This window comes from Taudactylus pleione, unplaced genomic scaffold, assembly GCF_031769625.1.
Source record: "Taudactylus pleione unplaced genomic scaffold, aTauple2 ptg001022l, whole genome shotgun sequence".
Taxonomy (NCBI): domain Eukaryota; kingdom Metazoa; phylum Chordata; class Amphibia; order Anura; family Myobatrachidae; genus Taudactylus; species Taudactylus pleione.
The window spans coordinates 65,381-78,109 of NW_028285423.1; the positions used below are offsets into that span (position 1 = coordinate 65,381).

The 12,729-nt window shown below is 50.6% G+C and overlaps 1 protein-coding gene across 2 annotated transcripts in view; it reads right to left on the bottom strand.

The window, feature by feature from the left end:
• The window catches only part of CNOT1 (CCR4-NOT transcription complex subunit 1), a 90,398-nt gene that overhangs the window by 44,016 nt on the left and 33,653 nt on the right, over nucleotides 1-12,729 (bottom strand). For both annotated transcript variants that reach the window (XM_088461170.1, XM_088461169.1), the window contains exons 22-27: nucleotides 7,675-7,753; nucleotides 7,372-7,593; nucleotides 7,153-7,293; nucleotides 6,187-6,366; nucleotides 5,992-6,108; nucleotides 5,794-5,904 (exon numbers count right to left, since the gene is read on the bottom strand). In XM_088461170.1, the coding sequence (XP_088317296.1) occupies nucleotides 5,794-5,904; nucleotides 5,992-6,108; nucleotides 6,187-6,366; nucleotides 7,153-7,293; nucleotides 7,372-7,593; nucleotides 7,675-7,753 (850 nt within the window). The remainder of the gene's footprint in view (nucleotides 1-5,793; nucleotides 5,905-5,991; nucleotides 6,109-6,186; nucleotides 6,367-7,152; nucleotides 7,294-7,371; nucleotides 7,594-7,674; nucleotides 7,754-12,729) is intronic.

The window sequence follows — 12,729 nt, forward strand, 5'->3', positions numbered from 1 at the left end:
ACAGACCGATGTGGTATCGGAGGTAATTCATGTACTGTGAAAAACCCCGGCAGGGAGCGATAGTCTGTGACACAGGGGTAAAGTGCAAGAAATTGCGAGATACCCAGAGTTGAAAAGGGCAGTATGGTGAAGTAACTCCAAGCGAGTGACGACAATGGGGCCCGCCCGGCGATCCTCAAAGGAGAGGATCCTGAGAAATAAACCGCCCTTTAAGGGGGTCGTGCAAGGGGCCCGCCACCAGATGGCGCCGCATACATAAACCTTTCTGAGTTAAAATCCTCCGCACTACTACCTGCAGGCTATGACTTGCAGGATAGCAATAATGGGTGCAGTATCGTGTGCAATCTCCTGGTCAGATATATTTGACTATCTTGACGGAAATATTAAGCAGCGCAATACCGATCCTGACTAACGCTAAGATTAGCTGCAGGGACCCATTATCAGCGTATGCAACTCACAGTTCCATCTAAAATATGGCAACGTGCAGCACGCAACAGTATGTGACAAACCTCACAGATATTAACCAGTATATATATGTGAGGTCTCAGAACCACCCCAGGTACACCTGTATTAGGGCAGATAAAGAAAAGGGATAGATATACACTGACAGGTGAGAGAATAAAGTACAGACAGTCAGCACCAGCATAAGTCACATACAATGCAGAAAAACATATATACATACATTTGCATGACATATAATATACTGCACAATGTCGCTACATTCAACTGCCCAGATTCAGTGTCTGGGAAGGCTACAGCGCTGTGTACACTGACCCAAAATGGCCAGGTACGCAGGGGGACTGGGCTCACTGACATCCTAAGAGTTCTGCAGCACCACAGAGAGAAAATGGCCGCTGGAGACCTCAGAAGAAGCGTGGCCCGCGGAGGAAGCAGCTCAGCGACGCCAGACTGCGTGTTGAAAGGCGCGCTGAGCTGAGGGGAGGAGCCGCTAGACAGGGAAGTCTTCCTCCCCTGGCTAGCAATTAACCCCCTGGGATGCCGGCTCCCGCTGCCGTTATAATCCCTGGTGGGCTAGTGGACACGCGGGGTATGTCTCCATGGAGGGGGAGCCCGCTGCCACCGTTAGCGCCTCCGGTCTGTCCCCAGAGAGAGACCGGAGGCATAAGGCTGCATATTCACACGTGGATCACCGCAAGCGGTGACCACGCGACTTACCTGTCCCTGTCGATCCAGCAGCAGCCCAGGGATTCCTCCAGAGTCCGGCTAGTACAGATTCTGGGGTCCCGCTGCGATCCCCAGATCTGTACTGGCGTCGCAGCGCTGGCGGGGGGTGTAGGAGCGGCAGCTTAGACGTCCATTGGACAGTCTGACGCTGCCGCTCTGAAGAGTAGTAAAAAAGTAATAAAACTCTTTTTGAAAATAAATTTTAAGCTTAGGGGCTGCTAATCAGCTCCCCACTGCACTAACGGTGACCCGACTCCGGCCGGGCACCAACTTAAACTGAGGTGCCTCTGGCTGAGGGGAGGGGTTATAGGGAGAGTGGACCCAAGTGCATCCTGGGAGCTAAAAGCTTTAACTGCGTGGTGCCCGGATTTGGTTCCCAACCTATACCCCAAGGTAAACCCTGTGGACCCCCTATGGACCCTGAAGTAGAAATAAAAACTTTACACCAAACAGGGGGAACCAGTGCACAGACAGGCAGACATTAATAAAATGCGTGGCGAGGGCCATACAATATTACGCCACATTAGTCTACTCTGGGGACTCTGCATGAACGGAGCTAGAAAGTGATGGAGAGTTACATACCTCATTAACCCATCTACCCAGAGTGATTGGACGGAGCAGGTCTGTAACTGGGTCCTACAAGATGGACAAGTTTATCTGGTTCCCGGAGCGCTCTTGTTCTGCAAATGGGAATTGTCCCGACAAGGCCCAGGGACGGTCATCGTTCCCCTGTAAGTTTATTTGGTTGTGCGCAGAGATGGAAGTGTGGTTTCCTGATCAAGAATAGTGGTATCTACCTTAGGTAGGAGGAACGTAGGATTAGTCTACACTCTACACCAACAATTAGTCCGCAGGACAAACCGGATTATCGCCAGAAACAGCATAGGTGTGAGATAAATGGGGAGGACCAAACGATAAAGAAATCCAGGACCACAAAAGGCTTGTAATGAAGTTATTCTGATGCCAGTTTGGTGCCCAGGTATACAGCGCAAACACCTAAATATGCAGGTATATAAAAATTATGGTAAGAACTTACCTTTATCTATCTTCGAAGTCCATATGGTCCACAGGGAGACCTTTGTGTGTAGGTTGGATCTGGATCCACGGGCACCACGCAGTTAAAGCTTTGCTCCCAGGATGCGCTGGTCCATCCTCCCTATACCCCGCCCCTGAACCTAGAGGCACCTCAGTTGGTAAGTAGCCAAAGGCCGGAGGATGAAAGAGAGAAGGAAGACTGGAACACTTAAGAATCACACTCAGAAGGAGATGGGAAACCGGTGACCAGCAACATAGCCCATATGAAGCCAGGTGCGACAGGGCAAGTGCCCTGTGGACCCTATAGACTTCGAAGATAAAGGTAAGTTCTTACCATAATAACCATGGGTGGATGCCCAGGCGGCCAAGGAAGCTCATTTCCCAATTCTTGACTTTGGGGCTGAAGACTACCTACAGAGCCGGAAGTTGAGTGCCAACCTGACGACTTATGTAGGCGATGGCAGTCATGTTGTCGGATTGAAACTGGATCAGACCATGCTGTAGGAGCAGTTGAGACAGGCAGAGACCTCTGAAGATTGCTCGGAGGTCCAGAAAGTTGATCGCAGTCAGCTCCCGGTAATTGTTCACTGACCCTAGAAGGTTGTTGACATCGGTGGTGAGGAGCACAGTGTGGAATCCTACAGGGGGCAGCCACTGTCTAAGCAGGACACCTGGATCACAAGAGGGAGAGCCAAACCCCCCCCCCCCCAGGAAAGGAGTGAGCCATCAGTGGGCTTGTTCCACCGGGACACATCCTCCATCTGAAGAGGCCAGGAGGGAAACTGGGCATACTCCGCCATGACGAAGGTAGAGGCAAGAGAGCCCAGGAACTGAATGCAAAAGTGTATTGACACTCAGTGATCACTTAAAACTTTGTGAATCCTGGCATAAAGGTGCCAAGCTTTTCCGGCGTGTTCCTTGAGAACATCCAGAGACCGGGCAAGGATCAGAAGGTTGTTTAGAGAAGATAGAAACCAGATGCTCCTGCGGCGAAAATGAGCTGCCATGACTTTCGTCAAAAGGGGCCATGGAAAGACCAAATGGCAATACCTGAAAATAAAAATGCTCCTCTCGGACCGCAAGCCAGAGGAAAAACTGGTGAATGGGCCGGAGACCCCCCCAGATCCAGTGCCAGAATGATGGATAGAGACTCTCAAAAAAACCTTCAGAGGATTTCCAGGTAAACAAAGAAGAGACTGGCATCTCTAATGACGCGTATCCACTAGACCAGTGGTCAAACTCTGTCTTCAGGACCCCACACAGGTCAAGTTTTGCAGGTCACCCAGCAGGTGCACAGGTGTATTCATTACTCAATGACATTTTAAAAAGATCCACAGGTGAAGCTAATTATTTCACTTATGTTGTGTGAACTGGAAAACATGCACTGTTTGGGGTCCTGAGGATCGAGTTTGAGAACCTGTGCACTAGACGATATTGTGAACGACTGAACGATAACATAGTTATTGTTCAGTCATTCACTATATCGTTCAGTGGATATGCCGTCAGTGACCAGCAACGTGCGCTCCCCGCTGGTCGTTGACGAGGGCGCTCATCACCCTAACCTGCTGTCCAACCCGACGATATAGTCAGTATGTGCAGGTTCGGGGAAGATGGAGGGAGCCGGCACTGAACTATCTTGTTAATGATATCGTTCAGTGTGCGCGGTCAATGTCGTTAACGACACTGATCACAGCACTGCCGGGGACACACTAAACAATATCACTCATGAAATTAATAGTTTAGTGTATACGCGCCATAAGACAGGGAAACTGGAACACGCACTCTGGAGGCTAGCAGGGTGTAGATAGAGTCCCCCAGTGCTTCCGTCCTGAGGCCTTTCTTGAAAGGCTACGGCGTAGTCCCAGGAGAAAAAACCTCGCCCTAATGTATCCAACATGGTCGCCATCCAGGTGATCAAAATAGCAAAAGTCGGCCTCGCACGTTGGGGCGCCTCTAGGTGGAGGTCTGGCTTGTCAGTATCTAGTGTTACCTCTCCTATACAAGAGGCCACCCTCGATGTTCTCACCTGACGCTAATAGCTCCTTCCTATGGAAATCTGAGCGGGGGCTCTCCTGCAATCTCCAATGGCTTTAGCTACATAAGCTGAAGTCAGGGCTGGACGCGCAATAGCGTCTGCAGAATACAAGTCCCTTTTGAGAGAAGTTCCAACGCGGCACTATCTAGACAGGCGCCTGAAGTGTGGTTCCTGTCAAGCCTCTGCGGAAAGATGCAGACACCGGCACTTATTTATTTATAAGGCGCCACAATTGTTCTGCAGCGCCTTACAAAGCACATAAACAAGTTGTAAACAAGCGACTTACAGAATACAATACAGGACCAGGACATGGATAATATATATGGCTACATTAGTGACCATAACACCCAGATAAGCAACAGAGCATAAGCACCAAGTGTTAGGTGCCCTAGTGGGGGGTAAGATGTAGATGAAAGTAAAGTAGTGAGAAAAACAAGAGGGTAGAGGGCCCTGCTCGTAAGAGCTTACATTCTAAAAGGGAGGGGGAAGACAAACAGGTTTAACTTGGAGAGAAGGGCTGCCTCCCTGGCTCCTAAGGCAGAATGCTATGAGATACTAGTAGGGGGAGCGGGCCCTGAGGTTGCCAGTCTGTGTGACGGACACACTGGCACTGCAGAGGATGTGCACTAGCCCATAGCCAACTGCAACCTTACCTATAAGAGGTATCCAGGCGGAAGTCATGGCTGACTGACACAGAGCCCATTGTGGTACGGAGGATAAAGTACAGAGGTACAAGTCCTGCAGTTACACAGCACTGAAGCACCCCCATCCCTGGGTTCTTTGCCCTTGGAATACCTGGTACCACAATCCAGGGCAGTCCCCACACACCAGCTAGGTAACCTACTGTGTACAATAAAAGGGGGAGCGCAATGAATGAATGTGTAAAAAGGGGATTTACAGACGAGGAATTTACTAAACGGTCAGAAGAAAATGAGAAAACAGTGAGAAATAAACAGAGGTGGGAGAATCCCTGTGGCATGGCTGTCGTGGTGAGGGGCTGAATGGGGAGAGCCTACGTCCCCTTGCTGAACAAGTTCTCCCTGGGCAATGGCTGCTTCAATGAAGCTCCCCATTGCCCGTGGTCTAGCAGAGGCGCCAGGTGGCTACTGTTAGTGCCGTCGGTGGTCTCCCATACAGCGGTAATAGCCGCTCTTACCTCTGAACACAGTCCATACTCCAGCTCCAATTATCAGGTACTCCAGGTTAGATAGCACCCTTCCTGACCAGCGGAAGAGTGTCCTGTAACTACTGTGACCTTCACTAACACCAGACCAGAGATCCAGAGACTGGACTAGGGCACAACGCACGGGAGGAAATACACGGAGGAGTCTGAGGAATCTGTGCCCAACTCCCACAGATATGGTGTCCCCAACTGGATGGGCCAGCCTGGGACTATTACACCTACTGCACTCCCTGTAGCAGTCATTCACCTGCCCCCCAAGTGGTAAAGGAACAGACCCCAATCTGCTTCATAAACCCAGCTGATCCAGATGGACAATGTTCATTATGCAATGGTTCAGTCTGCATTTTATACATACCACACTCCTGATGCTGGACTCCAAAACTTTGGCAACAAAAGGCACAACATAGAGCAGCTCCTGTTGTCCCTTCACGTAGGCTTCCAGCAGCAGAGACTTCAGATCCAAGTCCTGGAGACAAAGCCAAAGACGGGCTGAGTAAAGGCAGAGCCCCAGCCTGTGGCCACTGGAAGTCCTCAGTAACCCTATCCTACTAACCGTGTGTAAGATGGGCTTGTTCTTGGCCAAGGTGATCATTCCCAGCCAATGGCCCAAGTTCTTCAGCAGAGAGCGATCGGAGAAGTTTGCAGCAGCTTTGTCCGAAGTCAGCAGCACCTGGGAGAGAGTCATGAGATTAGTGACCGTACGGACTAATGGCTGATACAAGAGACAAAAGTAAAAAACCTGGGATACCTTGATATTCCTATAGGTTTCCGCTAGGACCATCTTGTTGAACTCCGTGTTTTTCAGGGCATCCAGGAAGTTGGAGTATAAGCTATGAAAGTTCAATTCAATGCTGACTCGTTTCATCACTAGGTACTGAGACACCCAAGGCATGAACTCGTCTTTCACCGTCTCCTTCAGCTCCTCCACCTGTCACATTAGCAGAGGGTTATAACAGAGCAACTTCTGTCCCAATATATACCCCGACCATCTGCAGGGAAAGGAGATATATCCAGAGGGATGTGCCACCTAGTCAGGTACCACCGCCTACGCTGAGGCCATCTCTTAGGGGGAACGGCACAACCTGCTTGTTACCAAGACGCCTTTACAGTACACATTGGTCCGTTTGCGCCCAGTAAGAGTCCTCTCCCTACACCTAGGGTCTCATAGGCTAGGAATCAGTGGGAAGAGCAGAACTACCTAGAATTACCTAGTGCCACGTTTTCAAACATTTAACATTAAGAGGACAACACCCTCAATCTGATGCTATAGGTGATCAGCAGGTGCAAGATCACCATTATAGATCCTACCCAATTCCGGCAACACGACTGTACCCACTGTACTCCTGTGGCCTACCAACAGGAGCGTACACTCCAATCAAGTCCCTGGGTGACCTGGGCCAGACCTAGCAGAGATGGTCGGGAGGACACTGCCAATCCCCAGCAGCTATAAATACCACCCAAATGCAAATTGCTTCCGGTGTTGAGCCTGGCAGTGGTGGCAATAACCAGGAGTGGTGGTTAATAACCGGGTGCTAGACCAACCATCCAGTGTCTGAGCAAGTTGTAAGCAGTCTAATCTCAATGATCTTTAATGACTGCCCAGGCCCCGGAGATGTACAATCTCTCGTACATACAGGTTTATGCCTGTACTCTGCACACTGAACATACAATGAATAAGAGGGGACAACCTGAATTTTATGCAGTCCCCTCTCACCTTCTGCGTCATGTTGGACTGCGACAGGTTGTTAAAGATGAAGGCAATCTTCTCCTGCACGCTCTCAGGGGGCTCCACAATTCTTTCCGTCTGATCTGTGGCCACCAGCAGAGTGTCTATGTTTGTTGTGTTGATAGACGGCTGGAATAGGAAAATCATGGATCAGGAGGCTGCTGTCACCCACTTTGCGGCAAAGACACAGTAGCTCTGGAGCCTTACCGGTACGTCCTTCTTGAAGCTGACCCCGGTGGGCCTGGTTATGGTTATGGTTTTGGCAGAAGTTGTAGGGGTAGACGTGGTGACAGCATTGGTGCTGACTGGGCCAGGAAGAGGAGCTTTGGGTGGGGTCTGGGCCTGGGAGAGTGCAATGCTTCCTGGTGTGGTGATGGAACCCTGCATCTTGACTGGAGGATCCCGGGACTGCTGGCCGTACTCTATGTACTGAACAAGGGAGACGTACAAGATGTCAGACAAGAAACAGACAAGGTAGCAGTAATATCACCACCAAGCGCTGACACTTACCTCCTGCAAGTGATGAGGGAACTGGATAAAGTGACTAATGGAGGCCAAGTGCTGACAATACTGGGGGTAGTCTTTCAATCTAGAAGTCAAGGACACATGTTGAGAATATCATCCACCTCCCCCGAGCACTGACTGTAGATACACCCACCAGTTTCAGATGAGTGGAAGCTGCCAGTAATATGGATTTTACAGTATAAAATGAGAGAACTGAAGGTGGTTATCTGCATTTCCCAGTAATTAGACAGCTGGTGCTACCAGAACATTGGCAGTAAGTCCAATGTACGCAACATACTCAGTCTACTTACCATACAAATAGAAGTTGTGAGATATGGGCAGTGAGGACACATTGCTCTGCATTGCCCCCAATACACTGCTGCACTGCCGACACTCACATCCTATGGAGGACAGAGACACTGGGGCATAGAGAATACACCAGGAGCTGGGCGCTCGAAGAAACCTGGACAGTTAAGTTTGGGAGGTGGGGCAGGTAATAAGGCTACCCATCAACAAGTAATCTGGCCACTGGGGACGGTCCTACAGATGGTGGCCATGTGCTGCGCTGGTCCTCAGGGGCAGGGGCTTTGCTCCTGTGTGTGTAGGGGGGTGGGGAGTAGTTGGGCTTATTGATTGTTTTATGAAACCACAGAGTAGAGACTTCCATTACAGAGATCAGTAACATCTCTGCTGGCTCTCAGACAGGCAGTCAGGGTGTTAAAGATCGAGCAAATACTGAAATGGAAGAGGTCACCATCATTCTCCTAGCTGAGTGTTCTCGGGGATCTCTGATAGTGCTCCGCCTGTCACTTACACCGCCCAGTGCCTGCCCGGCTTACAGAGTGCGCTGCTGCCGGCCAGGAGGAAGCACTGTGTGCAGCGAAGGCGTTCGCTGTGCGGGGCCGCCCCCACCCGAAGGGAGGATCTGGGCCATCCTCTACACCTTGGCCCTGGGCCACCCTGCCCCTAAGAGCATGGACCTGGACTTGTTCTTCACTGCCCGGAGGCTGCAGGACGAGGTGAGGGCGCCCGCAGCAAGGAGCAGCAGCCTAGCCATCCTACCCCTTCACAGGCGAGGGTGCACGGTGGGCTGCTGTCTGCCTCCTGTGATGGAATTCGGTCTTACACCAGGGCAAGGAAACCGCTACTCTCAATCTAAAGGTAGATTCCACCAGCTGGACAGGGCCGCACAGGGCCTCAGTGGAACAACAAGAGATATGGTAAGAACTTACCTTTGTTATCTCTGTTTCTACGAAGTCCATAGGGTCCACAGGGTTGACCTTGGGGTATAGGTTGGGAACCAAATCCGGGCACCACGCAGTTAAAGCTTTTAGCTCCCAGGATGCACTTGGGTCCACTCTCCCTATAACCCCACCCCCAAGCCAGAGGCACCTCAGTTTGTAAGTAGCCAAAGGCCGGAGGAGGAGAAAAAAAAGGAGAGAGAAAACTGGAACACTCGATAACCATACTCACAGAAATGGGGGACGGAAAACCGGTGATCAGCCACACAGCCCATTTGAAGCCAGGTGCGTCAGGGCGGGCGCCCTGTGGACCCTATGGACTTCGTAGAAACAGAGATAACAAAGGTAAGTTCTTACCATATCTCTTGTTTTCTACTTCAGGGTCCATAGGGGGTCCACAGGGTTGACCTTGGGGATGTCCCAAAGCAGTTCAACCAAGGGAGGGGACGCTCCTGTGCTGAAAGGAGAATCCGCCGCCAAAAAGGAAGCATCCGGAGAGGCAAAGGAAACCAATGCCTAGAACCTTAAAAAGGTGTGGGCAGAAGACCACGTGGCCATCTAGCAAGGCAAAACAGCCAAGGCGCCACAGCGAGCCACCCACGAGGGTTACATGGCCCGAGAAAAAACAAGCATCAACAACAGAAAGGCCTACCCATGGGTAGGCCCCTGAAGAAGACATACGAGGCCGTCCAGCCAACATTTGGCCATAGGCCGGCCATCCTTTCCTGTTAAAACCAGAAATCTCAGACCACCAATAAGGAGTCCGATTTCCGTCAGGAACTTGAACGGATCACATAAATCCACAGAGGCCGGACCACAGTCAATGAGGCCACACCAGCCGATAAGACCGGGGACTGAATGGCCTCACCATAAGTTCCAGAATAATATGGAACCTAAAAATCACTAAGAAGAAACACAGGGTGAGAGCAACTCACACCCTGACAAGATGCCCTCCAGAAGAGGGAGCCACATGAGAACGCTCCCAATTCCGACACTCACCTGGGTGATATAAACTCCCTGAGAGAAAGCCAAAGCAATAGACCATGTAATGGCAAACACAACCAGCGGTTCCATTAACTTTCCCCGGAGTCAACGAAGAACCACTACTAACTCCCAAGGAGTCCCTAGGGAGGACAAATGGAGGCATAATCCAGAAAACACTCCAAAGGATGAACTGGATACCAGAGCGGAGCAATTCCATATCTTAATCATACTGACAGTGTAGAGATCCGCACTGTCAGGAAGGCCAGGCCGAGGGTGAAACCCAAGCCAGCCGGAAGGAATGCCAGAATATCTGGAAATCCTGGACACCAGAGGATCATAGACAGGTATAATACCATAAGAATTATGGCTGCCACAGTTTGTGGTAGGTCCCAGCAAAAACTGATCCATGTGCTCTAATCATTCCAACGATGACAAAGCCAGGGAAGCCGTAAGACCACTGTAGGGACGCAGTCAAAGACAAACGACCCAGGTCCAAGACAAACCCCAGGACCCTGAGACAACAGGTCTGGGCAGTGAAGCATCAGGAATGGAGTATCGATGGAGAGACTCCAAAAAACCAAGTACCCCTGACATCTGGGGCAATCAGGAGCCACCAGCAGGAAAGCATCTCCGTCTCGATTGAAACACTTCCCTCGAGGAAGAATGGAGACCGGAGAACACAGGTACGCAAATTGGAAGAACTACTTCACCGACAAAGAGTCACTGAAGGTTGCTTCAGAATCCCCAGAGTTGGACTGTAACACCATAGTGTGATAGAGTCAGAAGGCCATGAGGGTCACCTCAGGAGGACCCCCCCCCCCTGCTCACCAGGAGATGAAACCTCTCTTGGGGAAGAGACTAGTCCCCTGGATGCACGTCGTGACGGCTGAGGACTCCCGCTTACCAATGGAGAGCACCTGAAATGAACACTGTCGAGATGGTCGGGAGGAGACCCTCAGACAATGTCCGAATGTATGACATACCTGACATTGCCACCCAACGAACAGTATTGCTAAAAAGGAAGCCACTGTTCTGACCCTGTCGGACTGAACTTTTTCAGGTTCACCGGGAAACAAGGGTTATGCCAGAGTGAAGGCCCAAGACAGGCTAAAGTTCCAACCAGTTAATTGACAGGGTGGAATCGACAGACATCCAACTGCACTGAAATGGATGCGAACCAGACACTGTCCTTAGCAAAGAATACCCTGGACGAGATGGCCATAGTCACCCGAAAAGGGACCGACTTGCCTCCGGGGAGAGCATCATCGTTTGAACAGTGATCAGACAGAAATAACTTGTTCCATCTGGAGATAAGCCAATTATGGAAAGGCCTGGAATGGAACTAAGCCCATTCCACCCTTCCAAAGGCAGACACTGAATAGTGGACCATGCATCCCAGAGTGTAAAGACATATGTCGACTGCGCAGATATCCATGTACTCCTAATGGAAGAGTGGAGATGCCGTCTTATGCCAGAAGAATTCTCAGATTCTGAGAATCCAGCAGGGCTCCTAGGTGAAGAATACCCAGAGAGGGATGCAGGGAGGACTTTTTCCCCATTGATTAAACGTCTGCAGTCAACCCCCCTGTCAGTCAGTCAGACCCGGCTGTAAAGTACCCCGGTGATCCTGCTAAGAGCAGGAGGCCATCCAGGTACAGGAGCATTGGGATATACTGAACAGAAGAACTGTCAGAAAATCCAAAACGCTGGTAAACCCCTGTGGGGCTGAGAGCAGTCCCAACAGGCAGAGCCCGAAAAATCGTAAGTGCTGTGATACAGCAAACCTCAGTCCATGCTGAGGTAAGGTCTCTGTAAGTACCCGTAGGCACGCGTCCTGTATATCCAGTGATACCATAAAGTCCCCAGGTTCCAAACATAGTATGATGGAGCATAGGGATTGCTTCATGAGCCCAGGTAGCTTTAGGAACTGGTTCGGGGAATTGAGACAGAGAATAGGCCAAAGAGGACCATTCAGCCACCGCACCAGAAAGAAAGCAGAACAACCAGTCCCTCGCTGAGAAAGTGGGGATGGCCCAATTAGCTCCGCTTACCGCAACAACTGTATAGCTTTCTGGATTTGTAAGGCCCTGTTCCGAATAAGGGCCTGCGTACCATCACATGGAAATAGGCCGCCTGAGCAAAGAGAGTGCGTACCCTCCTACCCACGTAGCCGCGGCAACTAGACACTAGTACCGGGCAAACTGAGAAATCGCCATCTCCCAGTGGTAGGCCTGTCTCGTCAGGCTGACGATATATCCGTAGGTTCAGAAGCAGGATCGGCTGGCAGTCCAGGTCTGCTCGGAACTGGATATGTCGGCCCTTGTAAAGGCCGACAGTCTATGAAGAAACAGACCTTTAGGCTGACCCAGAGGACAAAAAGACTTAATAGTCTGAGGCCCCGTAGTGAGCATAGCTGACGGCGGGAAATTTGTACTGCCACTGTCAAGGTCAGGACCCAACAAGATATACCCTATAGATGGTATCTGCACCTCTGCATTCCCAGAGCGCAGCCATAGGGTATTACGGAGGATACCGTCGCAGCCGGAACTCTGAAAATTAGGAGCTGGTATCCAATATAGGCATGTCCACCTATGACAACTGCATATATTACGTGAGCAACCAAATACATTTGAACCCCAGACGTGTTGGAGGGGAAAAAACGTTACAAATGCATCAACCCAATATGCAATAGTATTAACCAACCATGCTATCGCCATGGTAGGATGGGTAACAACCCCTGAAAGCGAGTATACTGATTTCAGGCAGAGTTACCACCTACGGATCAGAAGAATCCGACCACGCAGGAATGGGATGCGTAGTAACGTCTGTAATCCGA